This window comes from Theropithecus gelada, chromosome X (assembly GCF_003255815.1).
Source record: "Theropithecus gelada isolate Dixy chromosome X, Tgel_1.0, whole genome shotgun sequence".
In the NCBI taxonomy this organism is placed as follows: Eukaryota; Metazoa; Chordata; class Mammalia; order Primates; family Cercopithecidae; genus Theropithecus; species Theropithecus gelada.
Window position 1 is genome coordinate 38,719,817 of NC_037689.1, and position 24,304 is coordinate 38,744,120.

Here is a 24,304-nt window from a genome sequence, read left to right on the forward strand (position 1 = left end):
ATCTTTAAGACAGACAGAACCCTCAACTACCAGAAAGAATCCTTGAGAAACTTATTCAGGAAAATTAAAACTCATGATGTCAAAAACAGCTCTGTCAAGAACTGAAGGGGTTTAATAGTAACTGATATATTCTAATTTCCTAAATGCCACTCTAATAGCTAAGTATGAAGAATGGTTTTCAGAGGTTAATTTGTCTCTAGGATGTACCTCTGACTCAAAGGTCGTTTTCTGCTTTGACATGAAGCTAGTTGAGAAGCTAAATACAATAGATGTATACATCTACATTTTAGGGCCTTTTCGCAATCATCATATTGGGAACCCATCCTTAAACCTATTTCTAAGCAGTGTATGGAGTTGAATTTTATTTGGAAAGTAAGTAGGTCTTCAATAAATATTCTAGTTGCTATCACCAAAGTATTTCCCCCCGACTCATAGGCAGTATGAAAACGTTTTTAAAATGGGATATAGAAACAGAGATTGGAGTTTGAAACGAACTGTGTAACTTTCTGTCTGACCTTTTGCAAGTTATTTAGTTCCTTTTTAAAAAGATGATGTTACTGGAGTTACAATCTCAGAAGTTGCCTAGTTAATTATGCCTTGCTGTAGATTGAGGAAGAAGGTTAAAAATGAGACTTTTGCTTTCTCAGGGAAAGACAAGCTAGACCCCTCAATCTGATTGATGTGTATTTTCCTTTCCTAGCTTTGTTTGTGGCATATTCCCCTGAACATTGGATTCTTACCCTCAGCTTATCTGTCCCAATTCCACTTGAACCTGTCATCACATTTGCAAGTGAACAGGAGAAAAGTTCTCTGATCAGTTTATACCATGAAGCCCTTCTGTTAGAACATGGAAATGCCTAAGCTGAAGGGCTCCGTGTTTTTTTTTATTAACAATTCCCATAGAAATGGATTTGAATTTACACAAAGTTTTTTTTTTTTGGGGGGGGGTTGATTTAGATCTAAGGTATAATAAGAACAAAGAGGTTAAAAAGATCCCAATTCATAGTTGGATTTGGACAATTATTGTACATAGTGGCATTTAATGGGTAGTAGAATTTATGGCTGCTTTGGTAGCTGATCAGTTCTCTGTAGTCACTTTGACTTTGTGGTTATTTTCCATTTCACCCCAACTTCAGAGAGTAAAGCTTTGCTATTTCCCTTCTGACCTTCCCTTATTTTGCTACAGATCTTATTCTAGCACCTCCATAGAAGAGGCCATGAAAAGGGGCGAGGACCCTCCCACCCCGCCACCTCGGCCACAGAAAACCCATTCCAGAGCCTCCTCCTTGGATCTGAATAAAGTCTTCCAGCCCAGTGTGCCAGGTGAAGTGCCCCTTGCCCCCAAACCCTTCTGTTTCCTGTTGGAGCCAGCGGATGTGTGTCTGCCACAGAGGCCTCTGTGAGTCCGGAGAAAGAACAGACCTGGCAGTTTCGCATCCCGTGAAGGTCTTCACGTGGCTATGGTATTCTTGGGAGAGAAAACAGTTGTAGACACATATGTAGCACATGTGTCTGGAGCCTTGCCCACACTTGTTATGGATCAAGAATTAGGAAATTCTCTACCAAGAGGATAAAAATGCTTCACTTCCATGCAGCCTGCTGAGTGTGTGGCTGGGGTCTTACTCTCTGCATCGTTGGTAATTTGTGAACAAGATAGATCGCTGTCTGTCATTTCCTCAGATGCCTGTGTGGTCTTCTATGAAAGATCTTAGAGATTAAGGCCTAGCCAGAACCTTCTCCTGCATTTTACACTTGTGGGAAGATCCTGTGTCCTGTAGGATTTAATGCTGTGGGGACTCTGAATCTGACGGTTGGTTGGGTGGTTGGTGGAGGGTCCTAGGGCACGGGCTCCTTCAGGTGGGCTACCCTGGGCTTCTGGGGATGGGATGTTCTTGAGCCAGCTGTTGTGTAGCTGGGCTGGAGGTGGGGGAGGCCCAGAGGGGCCCTATCTGCTCCCCTGGCTTCTTGTGAGGTAGGAGATATCCTCCTAAGGAACCTAAGGAATAGAAGATGAGAGGCATGCCTTTGCTTTAGTGAAGGTGATAGGGTACAGTGCTGTCCCTATTATTTTGGGAGCAGCAAGGGCCTTTCCACTGACTCATGCAGGTAAGCTATAAATACAATGATTTCCTGGAACTTTTTCTCCATCTATGTGCATTTTAAATCAGGCCAGCCTCAGATGCTAGTGATTTGCAGATTATTATCTTTTCTACTAAAGCAAGAAAAGACTTTCCTTGGCTCACACATTAGCATGACCTCTGTGTCTGGGCAGAGCTCAGCATGTTTTATTTGTTCTAATAAAGTGTTCTCCTCACAGTAAAGTTATAGATTGTTTTTTAATATACTAGAACCTGGAACTCTCTATCAAATTTAATTCTCTGCCATGAGTTCATCAGACAAAAATTTGCCTTGAATTTCCTGTCATACTTTGATCTGAATTCTGGCATAAATTTCATAGTGACTGGTATTTAGGGTAGGAGTAACCACGGGTGATGATGCTATAAAAATTTCACATGGCTGGCGGATTATGACCTGGAAGATTTTCCTATGGATGCAAGAAGATTCAAACAATCTGGGAAGCTATCTCAATACCGTTACCTTGCAAGGAGGGAGGCTGGAAATGCTCACATGTCTCTCTCAGGTTGTGTGACCCAGTAAGGAGATGCCAGCTGTACTGGAGAATTCACATGCTGTGGTTTTTATGACACTGTATCACACAGTGGAAGAGACAAAACTGGGTTTGGACCTCAGCTCAGCTGCTTATTCACTGATTTTCAGCAAGTGGCTTAATGTTTGTGCATCTCAGATTCCTAATCTGTACAGTAGAGCCAATACTCCATGGAGTTGTAAGGTTTTGGTGAGATAATAAACATAATCCAAATACAGGTTGAGTATTCCTTATCCAAAATGCTTGGGATCAGAAGTGTTTCAGGCTTTGGATATTTTTGGATTTTGGAATATTTGTATTATGTGCTTACCAATTGAGCGTATAATTGAAAAATCTGAAATGCTTCAATGACCATTTCCTTTGAGTGTCATGTCGACACTAAAAAGTTTAGGGTTTTACAGCATTTCGGATTTTGGATTTTTGGGATTAAGGATACTCAACCTGTAGTACTGTGTTTGACCCACAGGCCTTAGTAAGCATGTAAGGCCCATATTCCCATGGCCTGCAAGTATCAAGAATTTAATGCCTGAAATGCAAGCCTCCACCAATGAGGATAACACCCCGACTTCCTTGACGGCTAGTGGACAATTCTGTGATTCCTCCTACCCAGTTTCTCAGAAGGCTCACAAAAGGACTGAACCCCAGTTGCCTGCCGTAGTACCCCATTCATTGATTTACTTTTTCTTGTTTTGCTTCCCTCCTGCCCTGTCTCACTTTCCCCTCGCTCGACTAATATACCTGTTCTCAAGTTCATATGTCAGGGGCTTAATTAGGGAAAACCTGAATTAAGACAGCTTTCTTTGATATCTCTGTGTGATGTGACTTCAAAATGAAAAGTACTTTGGTTTGATAATGTCCTGGCGAGGTCCCTTGTGGTAGGGCCTGATAAATGTAATATTTAGACAAAGAATAGCTAGGTGGGTGATGTCTGTGTTCATAGCCTAATTCCATTGTCTTTTCAGTACAAATTTATACAGATGAAATTTTAATGAGCAGTTTAAATTTATCACATGAAGAGTAGAACATTTCTGCAGTATGAAAAGCAGGTGGTATAATTGCATCTACTTTATTTTCATGTTGGTTAATTCTCACAGGAAAGTATAAGGGTCTGTCTAAATTATATAGAATTTTAGTGTATTGCATATTGCTAGAAATTAATTATCGAAATGCTGACAAACTAGAAATGCATGAAGTAGAACTTAAATCCTCCAGAAGAGTCTACTCACTGAGAATCATGGTGTACATGTAGGCATCCCTTTGCTGCACTTATCTTTATGTATCACTTTAGATAAATGGGATCACACTATGCTTGCTGTTCTGTATCCTGATCTTTCCAATTAACCATCTTTCTATTTCATATAGAGGATTGCACCATTCCCTGTAAGGTCTGCATGATATGGATATACCATGGTAGACTGTGCTTTGATGGAGAGATCTCTCTCCCTTCTTCTCTCTGCCTTTTCTCTTCCCCATACTTTCCTCTTAAGCTCACCCACCACCCCATGACCCCAGCCTCCGTTCCTTTCTCACCCTTGCAAACAAACCTTTCTCTCCACCCTGACCCCCATGTCCTCTTTATACCCCTCTGTTTCTCTTTTTGTCTTTCTCCCCCTTCACTCTTCCACAGGTATGAGCCTCCCCTCAGCCTCCCCTTGCCAAGCTCCCCCATACCACCACCTTGTTCTTATGATATAAACAAGGCAGAGGTTATTAATAATTTCATGTCCATATCTTTGTTTCATCATCTAATTATTTTCTTAGGTTAAATCCTGCTGGTTGGAGTTGCAGGGTCAAAGGCTGTAGATGTTTAAAGTGTAGCTATATGTTGCCAAAGGGTGAGGTGGAAAAGCTGTCAACTTGCTCCATCATTAACACTGTCTGAAAGTGTTTCCTCATAATCTCGCCAACACTACTTAATGTTCATCTTTTTAATCATTACCTATATAATAGGCAGTTTCATGTCTCTGATTCCTAGTGAGGCTGAGAATCTTTTTGTATTGTTATTGGCCATGAATATTTCTTCTCTTATGATTTGCCTGCTCAGAAGGCTCGGCCAGCTTCTGTTGCTACATCTCTCTTTGCCTAACCACGGGGACCACTTGTTTCTTCTTCATTTTGCCTAAGTTCTGGACCTCCCTCCTGTCAGGCACTTGGGAATGTGAGGGTGGTCATGGGGAAGCCTACCTCACCTGCTGCTCTGCTCTTCCTTGTCCCTCCAGCCCCTGCACCCCCATATCTCCTCCTTCTGCCAACTTTATCACTTAAGGCAGACTGCCTGGGCCACCCTGTTTATGACAATAGAAGAATAAGGAAAGGTAAAGAAAAGAGAGGAAAATAATGTGAGATGAAGCAAGATGTGGACTTGAGTTGAAAGGGAAAGATAAAATTAAGCCCTTGTTAATAAAATGAGACTTGCAGGATTGTGAAAACAGAGTGATTGAAGCTAAGGTGCTGAGACAGAGTGGCTTAAAGTGGAGTGATAGTGTGGAGAGGAAATAGAATGGAGAGAAGATGCAAAGAAAAATGAAAGAGGAAAATGAAGAGAAAGATGGGATGGTTGTTACATAGGAGTGATGATGTTTATCCAAAGGAAAAAGCAGGAAATAGAATAAAAAATTGTAGGACCAATGGAAGGAGAGTCCACAGACTCTTGGTATAGGATTCAAATAGCATTTAAAGGAATAGCTTAGAAGTAGGTGGCATTAATGCCTTTACATTTATGAGAATAGGTAACATGATATGGGGAAAAAGAACAAAGGGCTGATTTAGAATGTAAGTCTATAAAAATGAACAAAGCCAACTTTGGAAATATAGAACAGTTGGCTTCAACTTTGGTATCTGTAAAGAGAGTGTGAATGTGTGATTTATAGTAGCCTAGATGATTCCAGGGCTCTAGGTACTGGCGTCAAACCCAAGGCATGTGTTTTCATAAGGAGAAGTGGATATACTATGATTGCTGTGTGTAACAGGGAGATAACCATTTGTAATAGCTGACCCAGTTCTTGAAGCCATTGCCTCACAGTCCCACACAACTGCTGTATTTGAGAGATAGCAAAAATGTGCAGGAAAGTCTAAGTCAGTGACAATGCAAGTATGCAAAACGTAGAGGCAGCCAGACCTGGAATTTGCTTAGTGATGTTTGGATTTTATAGCTCTGTATTTATAGCTATGAAACATCTTTTATTACTGAGATTCCTGTAAGAAAAATCACACTAAGCTGGTACCTAATCTCCTTTTCCTCAATGAAACAGTTACTTTCATGAAGTGATTTTTTTTTCATAAAAAAGGGTTTCTTCTGTCCACGGAGACAGTAAGAACTACCCCTCTCTTCCACTCTTGATTCAGACCTGCCTCTTCTCAAAGCCATGCCTGAGGTTTGTAGCCTGAGGTTTCCATGGTGACAGTAAAAAGCCTTAGCTCTGCCTTGTTCCAGTCATTGAGAATCTGCCTGGCAGAAGGGGCAGATATGGTGTGGAGGAGACATAGCCTTCCTTTAAAGTTTCAGACTGGGCATTTTCATCATTTCCACTCAAATCTAGCTGGGGAGACGTAGGCCCATGGATAGACCTAGTTGCCAGGCAGCTGGGAAATGTAGTCCTTGGCAGGGCAGCCATTTCCCAGAAATACCCTTCTTACTGCAAAAAAGGAGAAGGGGATGTTGATGGTCAGTTTTTTTTTTTTTTTTTTAACCACACCCCATATGGCCAAATACATTGAGATCCACACATTAAAACCATTGTGATGGCTGAACAGAACACATCCGGGGCTAGTGTCTGTCCATGGGTAGCTAATTTCCTGTCTCTGCTTTAGATATACTGATAATAACAACTCATTCCATGGTTAAGAAACTATGGTACATCATCCTATGGAATTGTATGAAGCTGTTAAAAAGAACAGGTACATATACTACATGGAGAGCTACCTCAGATAAATTAAGTGACAAAAGCATGGTGCAGAATGTGTATGTTTATAAATGTATAGACAATTTCAGGATGATGCTAAAGAAACTGGCAATGATAGTTGCCTCTGGGGAAGGGGAACAGTATGACTGAGGACAGGACTGGGAAACAAGCTGACTTTCTGTTGAATGCCTATTTGTATCTTTTTAATTTTGGCTCATGTACAGATGTCACCTATTATAAGAAATTTGCTTTTCACTCTTTAGCTGCAATGATGGTATCTGAGAGTACCAGAGATGTCTTTCCTGCCTGAGTTTACCTATCTCAGACTTCCCTACGACTCTGTATTCAGGGTGTCTTTATGACCATCTGCTACCACCTCCTGGAATGCAGCTGAAATGACAGAAGTGTTCTGAGTCCTTTTTTTTTTTTTTTTTTTTTGAGATGAAGTCTCGCTCTGTCACCCAGGCTGGAGTGCAGTGGCATGATCTCAGCTCACTGCAAGCTCTGCCTCCCGAGTTCATGCCATTCTCCTGCCTCGGCCTCCCGAATAGCTGGGGACTACAGGCACCTGCCACCATGCCTGGCTAATTTTTTGTATTTTTAGTAGAGATGGGGTTTCACCGTGTTAGCCAGGATGGTCTCGATCTCCTGACCTCATGATCCACCCACCTCGGCCTCCCAAAGTGCTGGGATTACAGGCATGAGCCACTGCACCCGGCTCTGAGCAGCCTTTTAAGCTCTCATGTATTCTTCAGATTCCATTTCAGTGCCCTTCCAACACTGAGGAGTAGTTCTGGACGACCTCCCAAAGGTTACATTGTGAGATGTATAGTTGGGTAAAACGTCGTGGTAAGGGCTCTGTCTTAACTTGGAAGTGGCTGTGTTTATTGAGTGGCGAATTGAAAAGTCTTTCCTGGGTTTTCTATAAATGAATATTTGTTTCTGTAACTTAAGAAGTAGGTAAACTGCTTGGGTAAGTTTGAGTAAGAGATGTTTTTTTAAGTAAGAGATGTTCCTAATACCAAACTTACCTTTCAGGTTCTCTAAAAGATGAATTTGGCCACACAAGCAGCTCTGACCTTATAGATTTCCTTATTGTGTTTTTCCTGTGAGTGCTACTTGTTTCTTTTAAAATCTAGTAGGACTATGGGATTTCTGACCCATCCCAAACTTTTGGGTCCACAGTGCACAGCTAGCCAAGGGTTCAATTTGGCAGTCTGGGCAGTTTTTTTTTAAATGAAAGCTTTATTGAGATGTAACCCATATACTATAAAATTCACCTTTTTAAAGTGCACAATTCAGTGATATTTAGTATATTCATAGTGTTATATAACCATCAGCACTATGTAATTTCAGAATATTTTCATCGCCCCCAAAAGAAACCCCATACCTATGAGCAATCATTCCCATTCCTCCCTTTTCTTCCCCTATCCCTTGGCAACCACTAACTTACTTTCTGTTTCTATGGATTTGCCCATTCTGGAATTCTGTATTAATGGAATCATACAATATGTAGTCTTTTGTGACTGGCTTCTTTCACTTAGTATAATGTTCTCAAGGTTCATTCATGTTGTAACATGAATCAATACTTCATTCCTTTTATGGCTGAATAATCTTTCATTGTATGGATAAACCACATTTTTTGATATTTGGGTTGTTTCCACTTTTTGACTATTGTGAATAATTCTACTATAGACATTCATGTCTAATTTTTTGTGTAAACATATTTTTTCTTTCTCTTGAGTATATAGGTAGGGCTGGAATTTCTGGTTCATATGGTGACTCTATGTTGAACATTTTGAGGATCTACTGAAGTATTTTCCAAAGCAGCGGAAGCAATTTACTATTTCATTAGCAATTTATGAGGATTCCAATTGTGTTTCTTCACATCCTCAAAACACTTGTTATTGCCTTTTTAATTTTGGCCATCCTAGTGCGCATGAAGTGGTGTTGTGATTTTGATTTGCATTTTCTAATGGCTAATGATGTTATACATCTTTTCATGTACTTATTGGTCATATTTATGTTGTCTTTGGAGAATATTCAGAATCTTTGCTCATTTAAAAATTGAGTTGTCTTTTTATTGTTGATTTGTAAATGTTCTTTATATATTTTGCATAAAATTTCCTTTACAGATACTTGATTTACAAATATTTTCCTTCATTCTGTGGGTTGTCCTTTCATCTTTTTGATGGTGTCCTTTGAATCATAAAAGTTTTTAATTTTGATGAGGTCTAATTTATGTATTTTTCTTTTGTTGCTCATGCTTTTGCTGTCATATCTAAAAAATGACTGCTTAACTCTAGGTCACAAACACTCCTCTTTTCTTCTCAAAGTCTTACAGTTTTAGATCTTACATTTAGGTCTTTGTTCTGTTTTGAGTTAATTTTTTTATATGGCATGAGATAGGAGTCCAAATTCATTTTTCTGCATGTGGATATACAGTTGTCCCAGTACCATTTGTTGAAAAGACTATTAATTCTCCATTTAATTTTCCTGGCACCTTTGTTGAAAATCAATTAACCATAAACATAAGGATTTATTTCTGGACTCTCATTTCTGTTCCGTTGGTCTATAGGTCTATCCTTATGCCAGTACCACAGTGTCTTGGTAATTGTAGATTTATAGTAAGTTTTGAAATTGGGAAGTGTGAGTCCTCCTGCTTTATTCTTTTTCAAGATTGTTTTGGTTATTCTGAGTCCCTTGCATTTCCACATGAAATTTATGATCAGCTTGTCAATTTCTGCAAAAACAAAAAGTCAGCTGGGATTTTGGTAGGGCTTGCATTGAATTTGTCTGTCAGTTTGGTTAGTATTGCTGTTTTAATAACATTAAGTTGTCCAATGCATGAATACAGTATGTTTTTGCATTTATTTAGGTCTTTAAGTGTCTTTCAACAATGTTTCAGTATATAAGTCTTGCACTTCTTTTGTTACATGTATTCCTAAAAGTTTTATTCTTTTTGATACAATTCTAAATCATCTTTAAAATAATTTTCATCACATTATGCATGTTTTCTTCATGTCTTTTTTATATACATTATACATTATTTCTTGGAGATAACCATGTCAGTACTGATAATTTTATGTTTCTTTTATATATCATCTATATGCTGGCTACTCTATTAAAAACTGTTATGAAAAATTTCAAATTTATGTAAAAGTTGAGAACCTCCACCCCAGATTATTTTGAAGCAAATCCCAAATATCATATGATTTTATATATAAACTCTTTATATATCTCTCTAGGAGATAAGGTCTTAAAATACTTGAGCACAATACCTTTATCATACATAACAAAATTAACAATTCTTTAATATCATTTAATATTTGGCCAGTGTTCATATTTCCTGAATTGTCTCAAGTATGTCTTTTTATACTAGCTTGTTCCAATCAGAATTCAAACAAGGGCTACATGCACATTGCACTTGTTTTGGTATATCTTAAGTCTCTTAACCGATAGGTTCTTCTCTCAGTCTTTTTTTTTTCTCTTTGCTATTCATTTATTCATAAAAAATCATCTACCCTGTAGACTTTTTCCACATTCTGTATTTTGCTGATTGTTCTTCCATCCCCTGTATTTCCTAGAAAATGATAGGTAGGTCTAGGCTTGATTAGAGTTAGTTTAGATTTTTGACAAGAATACTACCTAGAGATGCTGTGTACTTCTTACTGCACCACATTAAGAGATCTCCAGTGTCTAATGCCTTTATTTTTGTGATGTTTGATTGATTAGTGCATTTACCTAGTATTAGCCTGATCCATGTGTTATGATAAAGATCCCAGCGACCTTTCAAATAATGGTTTTATCAGCTATTGATCATCATTGCCTACATCCAGTGGTGTGTCAGCAGATGCTTAACAACCGGCCACTTGCCAATTTTTATGGTGTAAACACTCCTGCCACGGCTAATTTCATTCCTACTGATGTGTTACTGAATGTGGAGGTTGGAACAGATGCACACAGTTGGCTCTCACAAGCTGGCATGAGTTTTTTCCAGCAAACCACTGCTTAGATCCATTATTTTATCGGTAGTTGCAAAATGGCGATACTCTATTTTATTTTTTCTACCTTTATTGATTGGGACTATGTTTTATTTAAGCATTTTCCTATTGTTGGACATTTAGTTTGTGACTATCATGAAGCTTGTGAGCTGAAGGAGATCATAAAACAATATAATTCTCAGTACATCAGTAAATTCTTTTTTTTTTTATTTTTTTATTTTTTTATTTTTTTATTTTTTTTTTTTTGAGACGGAGTCTCGCGCTGTGTCACCCAGGCTGGAGTGCAGTGGCGCGATCTCGGCTCACTGCAAGCTCCGCCTCCCAGGTTCACGCCATTCTCCTGCCTCAGCCTCCGAGTAGCTGGGACTACAGGCGCCCGCCACCACGCCCGGCTAGTTTTTTGTATTTTTAGTAGAGACGGGGTTTCACCATGTTAGCCAGGATGGTCTCGATCTCCTGACCTCGTGATCCGCCCGCCTCGGCCTCCCAAAGTGCTGGGATTACAGGCTTGAGCCACCGCGCCCGGCCTAGTAAATTCTTTATATGCATCTGAATTTATAGAATTATATGAAAACTGAAATAGACCTCAGTAATGGTGACCAGAATAGTGTCTTATTCAACCAGTATTTAATGAGCATTTACTGGGTACTTGGCACTTTGGAGAATCCCAAGAGGAATATGGATATGCCCCCAAACTCTGCCAATCAGTGTCACAGTTGTGTGTGATTGTTAGAAGGGTTTTGAGTTTGAGTGGTTGCTAACTAGAATGATCAGTGGATTTGTGGGCAGGGGGTGCACAGGGCTGGTGAGCTAAACTTTGAAAGATATGACTTTTCAGTCAAATCCTATTGATTCTTTTTGGACATCTGTCTTGATTTACTTCTTATTACTAGCTTCCTGGGAGTCTACTATAGTAGCCTCAAATCTGGCTTGCTTGCTTTGTTCTTTCCTTCATGAGGCAACAGGATTAATTTTCTGCGAGCACAGCTGTGATCACCTCCCTACTCAAAACTCTTCAGGACCTGCTATGTAAATACCAAATTTCTGGTGGAACTGAACTCGAAGCCATGTGATTATATTAGCTCAGTAAGGGACACAGTACCGTGGCCTGGAGTGCCTGGGGAGGAGTGTGTTACAGGAAGGAAGTAGAGACTGGAAGATTCAAGTTGGCTGGCTGGCCAAGAAAAATGGAGACTGGTGGAGAAGGAGTTTGTAGACAGTGTCTTTGGGAAATCTTAGGAGAACAGTCCCATTAGAGTGGTAGGGTTAAGCCAGATTGCAAAAGGTTGTGGCATAAGCAAGGAACTTTCGTGTGGAGAAGTTGTCATCACAAAGTCATTTTGAAATGTCAAAGGCTTAGCAGTTGGTCTGACAGTATGTCACATTTTAAAAAATAATGGTAGTGGCCAGGTGCAGTGGCTATAATCTCAGTACTCTGGGAGGCCAAGGCGGGTGGATCACCTGAGGTCAGGAGTTCAAAACCAGCGTGGCCAACATGGAGAAACCCCGTCTCGACTAAAAATACACAAATTAGCCAGACGTGGTGATGCGTGCCTCTAATCCCAGCTACTTGGGAGGCTGAGGCTTGAGCCTTCGAGGTGGAAGTTTCAGTGAGCCGAGATCATGCCACTGCACTGCAGCCTGGGCAATGACAGAGTGAGACTCTGTCAATAGATAGATAGATAGATAGATAGATAGATAGATAGATAGATAGACTCTGTCAATAGATAGATAGATAGATAGATAGATAGATAGATAAGATAGATAGATGTAGGAAAGAGCCATTTCCAAGATGATAGACTCTTTTTGTAGATTGCCTTCCTCCTAACACACATTCATATTCTCTCTCTCTCCCCCACACCACATTATTCAACTCTAATGAAAGTGTGATGGAAACAGCTGCTAGTGAATGAGTACTAACTAATCCTGAAAAAAAGCTGTGTACTTCTTGAAATTTTAGTTTGATTTACCTGAAAACTTATACAGACACACAACTAGTGATTTCAACCAACCTAAGAGTTTTAATAGTAAAATGCTTAGGAGGATTGCATTTATGTAAATGTAATATGAGAGAAGAAACCAGAGACCCATCTTTGACCAAGATTGAATCTCATGCATTTTTGTCACTTAAGTCTGCCCATGTGTCCATCCAGGACCTAGTTAACCCTTATTGCGTATCCTATGGTGCAGGAAAAAGGAGTTATTAGTAAACATGGATAAATTTTAGAATCATAAAGTGTCAATGCTAAAAGAGAACTTGAATGTCATCTTGGCCAACTCTCACATATTACCGATGAGGAGACTAAGAGCCAGGCAATATAATAGCTTTGTTTTTCATCAGAATCTTTTTTTTTTTTTTGAGACGGAGTCTCGCTCTGTCTCCTAGGCTGGAGTGTAGTGGCACGATCTCTACTCACGGCAAGCTCTGCCTTCCAGGTTCACACCATTCTCCTGCCTCAGCCTCCTGAGCTGGGACTACAGGCACCCACCACCACGCCTGGCTAATTTTTTTTGTATTTTTTTAAAAATTTAATTTATTATTATTATTATACTTTAAGTTCTAGGGTACATGTGCGTAACGTGCAGGTTTGTTACATATGTATACTTGTGCCATGTTGCTGTGCTGCACCCATCAACTCGTCAGCACCCATCAACTCGTCATTTACATCAGGTATTACTCCCAATGCAATCCCTCCCCCCTCCCCCCACCCCATGATAGGCCCCGGTGTGTGATGTTCCCCTTCCCGAGTCCAAGTGATCTCATTGTTCAGTTCCCACCTATGAGTGAGAACATGCGGTGTTTGGTTTTCTGTTCTTGTGATAGTTTGCTAAGAATGATGGTTTCTAGCTGCATCCATGTCCCTACAAAGGACACAAACTCATCCTTTTTTATGGCTGCATAGTATTCCATGGTGTATATGTGCCACATTTTCTTAATCCAGTCTGTCACTGATGGACATTTGGGTTGATTCCAAGTCTTTGCTATTGTGAATAGTGCCGCAATAAACATACGTGTGCATGTATCTTTATAGCAGCATGATTTATAATCCTTTGGGTATATACCCAGTAATGGGATGGCTGGGTCATATGGTACATCTAGTTCTAGATCCTTGAGGAATCGCCATATGTTTTCCATAATGGTTGAACTAGTTTACAATCCCACCAACAGTGTAAAAGTGTTCCTATTTCTCCACATCCTCTCCAGCACCTGTTGTTTCCTGACTTTTGAATGATCGCCATTCTAACTGGTGTGAGATGGTATCTCATTGTGGTTTTGATTTGCATTTCTCTGATGGCCAGTGATGAAGAGCATTTTTTCATGTGTCTGTTGGCTGTATGATGGCAACCTACAGAATGGGAGAAAATTTTTGCAATCAACTCATCTGACAAAGGGCTAATATCCAGAACCTACAAAGAACTCAAACAAATTTACAAGAAAAAAACAAACAACCCCATCAAAAAGTGGGCAAAGGATATGAACAGACATTTCTCAAAAGAAGACATTTTTTTTGTATTTTTAGTAGAGACGGGATTTCACTGTGTTAGCCAGGATGGTCTCAATCTCTTGACCTCGTGATCCACCTGCCTCAGCCTCCCAAAGTGCTGGGATTACAGGTGTGAGCCCCCGCATCCTGCCCAGAATCTTTCGAAGATGGGAAATCTTTGTTCAAATCTTTGTTGCAGCAGATTTGGTATCAAAGAAAGCAATCTACATTAAATTAATTTGGGGGGCACACTCTACTACTTTTCTATGGGCAGAAACACTAAATATCTAAAGTTAAAGGATGTATTAAAGAATGAATATGGTAACCTTTGCAAGGCACTCTAATGTGTTTTTTTTCCTGTGTTTCCTTTTATGTGATTTAAAATGTTAGTAGATTTCTCTGAGGTACTTCAGGGAGATAGGAAAGGAGGTTTTGCCTTCATAGATACTTGGAAATCCTAGGAATATATCTATTTGCTTTTTTACATTTCAAAAATGAAGTTATTATTAAAAACTCTAAATATAGCAAGAATATAAGACAAATAGTATACTGAACATCTGACTTCAACAGTTATCGACTGTGTCCCATCTTGTTTCATATCTATCTTCCTCCACATTATTAATTATACTTTTTTCTACCCTTAGCTCAACAAAAACTTTATTGAGGTATGTAGATCATAAAGTTTATCCATTTTCAGTGTAAAATTTAATGATTTCTAGTAAATTTATCAAATAGTGCAACTTTCACCATAACCCAGTTTTAGATCATTTTCAGCACCCCAGTAATACTCCACATACGTATTTACTGTTAGTCCCCATGCCCAGCGCCAGGCAACCACTAACCTATTTTGTGTTTCTGCAGATTTTCCTTTTCTGAACACTTTATATAAACCCAATCTACAATATGGGGTCTTTTGTGTCTGACTTTGTTTACTTGGCATGATGTTTTTGAGGTTCATTCATGTTGTATCATGTATCAGTACTTAATTCCTTTTTATTGCTGAATAGTATTCCATTGTATAGCTATATCACATTTTGTTTATCCAGTCTTCAGTTTGACAGACATTTGAATTGTTTCTGCTTTTTGCCTGTTATGAATAATGCTGCCATTAATATTTGAATACAAGTCTTTGTGTGAACATATGTTTTCATTTCTCTTAGCTAGATATGTAAGGGTGGAATTGCTGGGTATGTGGTAAATTTATGTTTAACTTTTTAAGAAATGGACAAAGTGTTTTCTAAAGTATCTGCACCATTTTACCTTCACATCAGAAATGTATAAGGGTTACTCTTTATATCCTCACCCATACTTATTATCTTTTTGATTATCCTACATCCTAGTGTGTGTGAAGTGACATCTCCTTGTGGTTTTGATTTGTATTCCCCTGATGATTAATGATGATGAGCATCTTTTCATGTGCTTATTAGTTATTCCTGTATTTTATTTGATGAGATGTTGTATTAGTCCGTTTTCACGCTGCTGATAAAGACATACCCAAAACTGGGCAATTTACAAAAGAAAGATTTAGTTGGACTTACAGTTCCACGTGGCTGGGGAAGCCTCACAATCATGGCGGAAGGCTAAAGGCGCGTCTCACATGGTGGCAGACAGGAGAAGAGAGCTTGTACAGGGAAATTCCCATTATTAAAATCATCAGATCTCGTGAGACCCATTCACTATCATGAGAACAGCATGGGAAAGACCTGCCCCCATGATTCAGTCGTCTCCCACCGGCTCCTTCCCACAACACATAGGAATTATGGGAGATACAAGATGAGATTTGGGTGGGGACACAGAGCCAAACCATATCAGATGTCTACTCAAATCTTGCTCATTAAAAAATTGAGTGTTTGTCTTATTGTTGAGTTGTATATTCTGTAATTCTTTATATATTCTGGATACAAATCCTTTATCGGATAGATGATTTGCAAATATTTTCCCAGTCTGTGACTTGTCTTTTTGTTTTCTTAATGATATGTTTTGAAGTGCAGAAGTTTTGAGTTTTGACAAAGTGTAATGTTAAATTTTTTCCTTTTTGGATTGTGCTTTTGGTGTCATATCTAAGAAGTCTGCCTAACCTAAGATCTTGAAGATTTTCTGTTGTTTTCTTCTAAAATTTTTATAATTTTAGCTCTTACATTAAGATCTTGAATCGATTTTGATTTAATTTTTGTATAAGGTGTGAGGTAAGGATCTAAGTTTATCTCTTCGTATATGAATATCCAGTTGTCCCAGCACTATTTGTCAAAAAATAGTCTCCTTTTCCTGTTGCCTTGGCACCTTTGCTGAGAATCACTTGTCTGTTAAATATAAGGTCTTATTTTTGGATGCTGCATTCTGTTCTGTTGGTTTATGTTTATTTTTATGCTAGTACTATACTGGATGTTTTTAAACACAGGGGAGTCATACATAATCTTGCAAAGAGGTAATCCCATGACTCAGAAGTCTAAGTATTTGCTACAATGGCATATTTTTTAGATAGTATATATTATCTTATTTACTTCATTTGTGGTTTGTAGCATGTACAGTAGGATCCTTTGAGCTCCTTGAGGTTGCAATACTTTTTTGCTTTGAAGCCTTCTGTCATGCTTACTCCCTGAATATAGAATACCCTCTGTCTAGCTGTTTATCCTCCATCTCTGCATTTTTCTGCTCTGCCTGCCCTGTAGGTTCAAAATGTGATCCTGATTACTGCTCGATAGTAGCCTTGTGTCCTTGGCAAGGTCATTTTATTTCTTTCTTTCTTTTTTTTTTTTTTTTTTTTTTGAGGCGGAGTCTCGCTCTGCCGCCCAGGCTGGGGTGCAGTGGCCGGATCTCAGCTCACTGCAAGCTCCGCCTCCCGGGTTCACGCCATTCTCCTGCCTCAGCCTCCCGAGTAGCTGGGACCACAGGCGCCGCCACCACGCCCGGCTAATTTTTTTGTATTTTTTTTAGTAGAGACGGGGTTTCACCGTGTTAGTCAGGATTGTCTCGATCTCCTGACCTCGTGATCCGCCCATCTCGGCCTCCCAAAGTGCTGGGATTACAGGCTTGAGCCACCGCGCCCGGCCAGGTCATTTTATTTCTTCAGGTCTTAATTTTCTCATCTGTAAAGTGAAAGAATCAGATTTGATCTCACTACTTTTCTAAATTCAGTCATTAATATTTTCCTTGTTGAACAGTTACAAGGCATGTGTAAGTTAATCTCTTTTAACTGGTGAAAAAGTATATTCTGTTTCATAGAGAATTAAATGAGCTTATATTTCGGGGGGTGGTGTGTGGTCATCAGGGGATAGAGGCAGGTATTTCTGGAAAGGTGTTCTTGGCAAACATTTTGTTACATACACAGGTGTATATGACATACATGCCCATCACTGTGTATGCTGGGTGATCAAGAGATATGTATAAGGTCATACATGCTTTTATGATTAGAAAGGAGAGAAAGAATGAACAATTTCTGTTACAAAGAAACAGCTATTTTTATGAACTTGCCAAGAAGAGGAATGGTCCTTACTGATGAAATCCTTAAAGCTTTGCATGTGGCTCTTTACTTGATTGATATTTAAAAGTATAGGTCCCACTGGGAGGCTCCTTTCAACGTTTTCCATTCCTTGAGTGTTTTTCCCCCCTTTGGTATTTGAATGCTTTTATTTTCTTCACATAAAATATTCTTAGGGGGGATGGGAGCCCCTTTCCACAGCTGAAGTTATTCCAAGTTTTGTTCCCCTGAAGAATCGACTTTCTGTTCCTGAAGCTTTCAATGGCCACATCTGCTGCTTTATTTCCACTCAATAAGTTAGAATGTATTTTCATTTAGTTATCGATTAGGGGCTATGTAAAAATCTGAAGGAAATTAGTAAATAGTAATGTTTATGAATAATGTTTTACCTAGAAATTTCTAAGCATAATTAAATAACAGGATAAAAATTGTTAGAGGTTGGAGTTTTGGATGAAGATACCAGGAAGGAGAGATCCAATAGATCAGTATCAGAATCTGCATGTCTTTCAATAAACTTAAGAAATTGTTTTAAACACTAGAAATTATTAGTCTGTCTTCTGAATTTAGGATTAAATGACAGTTTCTTTTCCTGAAGTTTTTAATGTGGTTTTCAGGATTGGGGTATTTATTATTTTCCTTTGGATTACACTTATAAAAACTTTTGGCTGGACAAAGCCTTGCTGATAACTAGTATCCCACTTTATTAACTGTAACACTTCATGAATAAACCTGGAATTGCTTGACAAGTATGGTCACTTTTTAAAGTATGTGGGAACAACATTCTCCTCCCGTCTTCTTGCCTTCTTTTCCCTCCCAGGAAGGCAACTGTTTACTATTAATGAGTACATTGTCATCTTTTGCAAATGTACACTATTCAGCTTTTTTTTTTCTTTTTTTCCTTTGTCTTCCACCATGTGATCAAAATATTTTTAAAATTTCACTTTGCATGAAGGTGTACTTTTTCTTTTGACTGATTGGGGCATACTGGATAAAATATTTGGATCCAATTTTAAGTCAAGAGTGGACTGAAAATATTGTAAGAGAAGATTTTTAAATTAAATTTAATTCCGATTTTCAACCACTGTGCGAGTGCCTACTAAACATAAGGTAGTGTGTTTAGGTGCTGTGGGAGACAAAAAGGTGAATTAGACAAAATTGATAGAATGTAGCTAGATTAATATATCCCACCATTAAAGGAAAGGAACACAAAATTATAAATACAAGGAAGAGATTTCTCAGCAGTGACTGAACAAGGAAAAATGCATGAGCTAATGCTTTTTTTTTTTTTTTTTTTTTTTGGAAAAAGTGGCAACTGAGGGAAATCCTAAGGCTTTAGGTGCACTTCCGACTCTGCCTGCTTCCCTGCAGAAGCCGTGTGTGTGAGTAGGCAAATCTTGAGATTTCTCATCGAGACCCTAGATCTAGAGCAAAGTGAAATGAATGAGTACTCTTAATTTTCCTTTTTCTTGACTGAGGGTCAGTGGAAATGACTTCAGGAAAGAGAGCTGGAAAAGTAAATAATCATAGCTGATATCCTGATATTGTAGAGGGGGAAGGCCCAGGGCTCCATGCTGAACTGAGGGGACAAACTGAAGTCTGAGAAGTTCCTCCAAGGCCATTGATAGAACTCCAAGAGTTAGGAGAATGCACTCTGCTGCAGGGTTTTAAAATGTTGATTATTTTGGTATTTCCTTCGTAGTTCTAAATAACACATTTGTGTAACTTCTTGTAGACTTCAATTTCTGCCATCATCTTCCCTCCCCCAGTATCTTTCTCCACCCTTCCGATAGTTGTATTATAATTTTGGTTAGATTAATATTTAGTGTTCATATTATTGTTATGGCCATGTAAGCCATATAGTAAATTAGTTACCTTTTTTACTTGCACAGGTTTTTGTTTGCCTTGGAGTGAATATCAACTTGTTTCTTTTCAATGTACTTGCCCTTGATTCAACCACAGACTTCTTCAATTTTCCAGAGTTCCTCTTATGAAATTCTCACACCTCAGGTGTTCTGCCAGTTTCAGCTTTTTGAAGAAATATAAACGGATTGTCTTCAATACCTGGTACATAGTTTTCATCATGGGATCTCCCTACACTGTCATCCAAGGATTCCCTTCCTCTTTTTCCCATGTTGGATTTCTTTTATACTGTATCCTGTGTCTTTCTCTTTCTTGGTTTACTCTCTTGTTTTGGTGAAACACATCCTTTAGTAGCTGCCTTAGAAAGGGTGCATGGAGCTCAATTTGAGACCCTGAATGTCTAAAAATGTATTTAATTGTATCATCATGCAGGCTGCTAGTTTTGGATATACAGTCATCAGTTGGAAATAAGTTTTCTTTAGAATTTTGATGGAATTGTGCCAATGGATTCTAGCTTCTAATGATATATGAAGAAGTCTAAAACCATTTGGACATCTGATCCTTTGTATATGACTTGCTCTCTTCTCCCATGCCCTGCTGAAAACTTGTAAATTATTTTGACTCTAGTACTTTGAAATTTCATGATATACCTTGTCATGAGTCTGTTTTCTTCCATTGTCCTGGATATTCAGTGGGTCCTTTAAATTTAGAAACTCATATTCTTCATTTCTGGGAAATTTTATTGAACTATTTAATTGATTATTTTTCCTGCCGTTTTCTCTGTTTCTCTTTGTGGATCTTTTATTTGGCTACTACCCTACTTTCTGGAAGATTTCCTCAGATTATTTTTGACCTTTCTATTCTCTTTCTGCTATCTTACTTTTAATTTCCAAGTATTCTTTTTTTGTTTTGTTTTCTGAATGTTCTTTTTAAATACCATCCCATTATTTCATCTTAGCAAATAGCATATCTTGTGTCTTATTGAGACTTTCTCTGATGACCCTAGTTAAAATTTTATCTGTCACTCCCTACCCCATTGTCTCTTTTCTCAGTAGAATATGAGCTTCATAAGGGTGTAGCTTTTTTCCCCTGTTTTTCCCATGGATATTTTCCCAATACCTTGAACAATACCTCCCACATAGTGTTTAAGTGTTTCTGGAATAAACTTAATGATCATTCTGATGATATTAATAATATATATTTTAACATTTTCTCCTAGTAAAGGTCTAGTCTGTTTCTTTGGGGTCACTTCTTCCTGTTTTTATTGATCACTACCTTAGGTTAGAACATTTTCTGCAGATGTCTGGTAATACTTAGTCATCCACTTATATTTAATAATGAAGGATAAAAAGTTGGTTGGAATATATGAGCAAATTGATGGAAGTTGCCAGCTATTGGCTTCATAGTAGAATGGTCTGGCCAGGCCGTCCTGTTGGAGATCCCTTGATATCAATTCTTTAGATGTCTCTTCCTGGCTGATCTGATTCTCTGGAACACATTCTGCTAATCTCTGGAAGGACGCAGCAGTCTGGGAGCAGAAGGGAAGAAGAAGGCTGGAAGAATCTCAGCATCCAAAGTGCATATTTTTACTGAATCTGTCTGTTTTCAGCACGGCCCTCATGCCTTCATCTGGGCCTGGTGCCTTCCCTGAAAAGAAAACTATATCTAGCATTTTGCTGGAGTGAGAAACATGCTGAAACTGTGCAGAATGTGGGAGAAAATCTCGGGATCTAACTGCTCCTAAACTGCTTTGATCAGTCATTTTTTTTTTCTTTTTTCTTTTTTGTGAGGATGGAACATAATCCTATAGATCTTAAGATAGTTTAAAGAAATATTTGTTGATCACTTATACTGTATTTTGAGTTATCAGGTGAGACAGATATAAGGCATAGATACTACAGCAGAGGGGACTGTAAGAGTAGGGTCCCTGAAGCCAAAAACATCATGAAGAATAGCTAGAACCAGATCCTGAAGGGTCTTGTCAAAGTATACCCTTTTCCTGAAGGATAGGAAATAAATCCACTATTAGTTCATGGTTTAGGTTTTTATTGCTTTCCTCATTTTACCCCTACATTCAAAGGAGTTTGATGCCCCCAATTCCTGAGAACTGGGGGGCTTCTGTGGTACAAATTGGTTGCTCCCTGCTTTCCCTGATCTGTCTAGTCAGCTATCACTTGCTCATCTGTTTTCCCAGTTCCAAATTTAAACAAGAGCGCTTAAACAGTTTTCTTCATTTTTGTGTTAATGAGTTAAGAGTGAGGTTAGTTGCATGTATTTGAACTGCTATCTATACTCAAAAGTCTTTGGATAGGACATTTAATAAAACGTTGGGTCATATAGCAGAAACGAGGAATTTTACACAGTATCGAGCCAAGATTTTAGTTTAAAGTGGTCCCTGGTTGATAGTACCCTCAGGTTTCTGGCAGAAGCAATAGAGGGAAGAGGAATTCACTTTCCACATGCCTCAAAGTTTTCCTATAAAGTTCCAAGGAATATGAGTTCAGAGTCACAGGTTGCTAAACACAATAGGAAATGAAGCACAATGAGCAAGAACAAACAGGAAATACAAAGCCCTAAGATATTGAAATTATATAAATATGTTGAAAGAAAAGAGGAAGAAAATGAGTGGCCAAGAAATTATAAAAATGAAAAAGCATTTTCAAAAAAGACCAAATAGAACTTCTAGAAAAGAACAATTCCGTAAAATAAACTTGAAGACTGGATTTTGTTAGACATTAAGGACAGATAAAGAGGGAAGTGGTTACTTGGACAGTAGATCATAGAAAATTATCTAGAACGCAGTACAGTTAGAAAGCTCTTGAAGGAGAGGGGAGGGAAAAATGGTAAAAAGACAACATTTAAAGAATCACTGAGAGTTGGCCAAAATTAATGGGTTGCTACATGGTTCAGAAATTCCAGTAAAGCTCAAGCAAAGTGATAAAATAAAATGATGATAGAGAAATACATGTGCAGACATAGGATAAAGTTTGATATTTCAGTGTACCAAAAACAAAGAGGAGATCTTAAAAGCAACCAGAGAGAAGATGGTCTGTCTAACAAAAGAGTGATTCGACTGAAGGCTGGCTTCTTCTTTTTTTTTTTTAATTATTTTTTATTATTATACTTTAAGTTCTAGGGTACATGTGCATAACGTGCAGGTTTGTTACATATGTATACTTGTGCCATGTTGCTGTGCTGCACCCATCAACTTGTCAGCACCCATCAACTCGTCATTTACATCAGGTATAACTCCCAATGCAATCCCTTCCCCCTCCCCCCTCCCCATGATAGGCCCCGGTGTGTGATGTTCCCCTTCCCGAGTCCAAGTGATCTCATTGTTCAGTTCCCACCTTAATAGCAATAGTGGAAACCAGAAGGCAGTGGAATGTTGCCATCAATGTGCTGGGAAAAAATAGCTGTCAATTTAGAATTCTATACCCAATTAAATCCTCTTTCAAGAGGGGAAAAATGACTTTTCAGTCAAATAAACTAAGTTTGCTGCTAATAGACTTCTCAATTAAGGAAATTCTAAAAGACGTACTTTAGACATCATAAAATAAACTGTAATGGAAATTAGGAAGCTTTTAGCACTGAGTGATAATATCACAAATAAAAACCTATGATATTCTACTGAGGAGGTACTTGGAAAAAAATCTATAACCCTAAATGCTTACATTAGAAAATAAAAGCTACAAATTAGTGAACTAAGCAACCAATTTAAGGTAGAAAAAGAACAAGATATGCCCAAAGAAAGTAAATGGAAGAAGGTAAGCAGCATTAATAAGACAGAAAGCAAGCATACAATGCAGAGGCTCAAAAAAGTTAAAAGTTGGTTTTTTGAAAAGAGTAACAAAACTGACAAAATGCCAGCTGAGATTAGTGAAGGAAAACTTGAGTATGAGGAATGGGAAAAGACAATTACACATGCAGAGATTAAAATAAATAATAAGAGGGGGGTATGGACAATGAATAAATGCCTAGAAAAATATCATTTATCAGAATCGACTTAAGAATTAGAAAGTCTGAAGAGTCCTATAACAATTCAGGAAGTAGAATCATTAGTTTAAAATCTTGTTTAAAGAAAACTCCAAGCTCAGGTGGCTCTCCTGGGAAAATTTTTACTTGATATTCAAGAAAAAATTTCCAATCTTATACAACCTATTTAAGAGTATAAACAGGGCATGGTAGGGGGTGGGGGCTGGTGCTGTCCACCTGAATGAAGCATAATAGAGGACCATATGAGAAAGGACATCACTTGCCAGTCTCACTCATGAAGATAGTTGCAAAAATCCTAAACAAAATATCAGCTAACCAAATCTAGCAGATACAAAAACCTGACCAAGTTGAGATTATCCAGGTCTGCAAGCGTGTTTTAATATTAGACAATCCAGAATGTAATTTACCACATTAACAAATTATAAGGAAAAAATCATACCATCATCTCAGTGGCTGGAGTTATAGCTCCGATTAAAATCCAACAACAAATTATCCTGAAAAGAAGTCTCAAAATAAGGATAGGAATTTTCATAATAATCTATTTCTTTTCAGGGATTATAAATCTATAGTTTTATTAAGATAAAAACTGACAGTGTGGTATGAAGTTTACATTCAAACAAAGTTTTCAAAGAAATCTAACACATGCCTAAAAAGATTTTACAATGTAGCTCTAGATCCAAGTCTAGATGATATCAAGAACTGACGAATCTCACGACTCAAGACAGAGCATTTTGGGTATCAGTTACTTCTTAGGATTTCTTAAAAAGTGGTTTTATTTGTTTTTTGTGTGTGTGTGTGTTTTAAAGTGAATCACTGCCCAGTATGAAAGTTTAATCTTCTCCTGAGACCAAGAGTTTTGAAATCATTCAACTCTTGAATCAATTCAGTGAAACTTGTGCTATCAGTGACTG

General features: G+C 38.3%; 1 protein-coding gene across 1 annotated transcript in view; it reads left to right on the top strand.

Annotated features, from left to right (window-relative positions):
- REPS2 (RALBP1 associated Eps domain containing 2) overlaps positions 1-24,304 on the top strand; it is a 206,643-nt gene that overhangs the window by 122,494 nt on the left and 59,845 nt on the right. Inside the window, exon 13 of the mRNA XM_025371831.1 lies at positions 1,187-1,323. Coding sequence (XP_025227616.1) covers positions 1,187-1,323 — 137 coding nt within the window. The remainder of the gene's footprint in view (positions 1-1,186; positions 1,324-24,304) is intronic.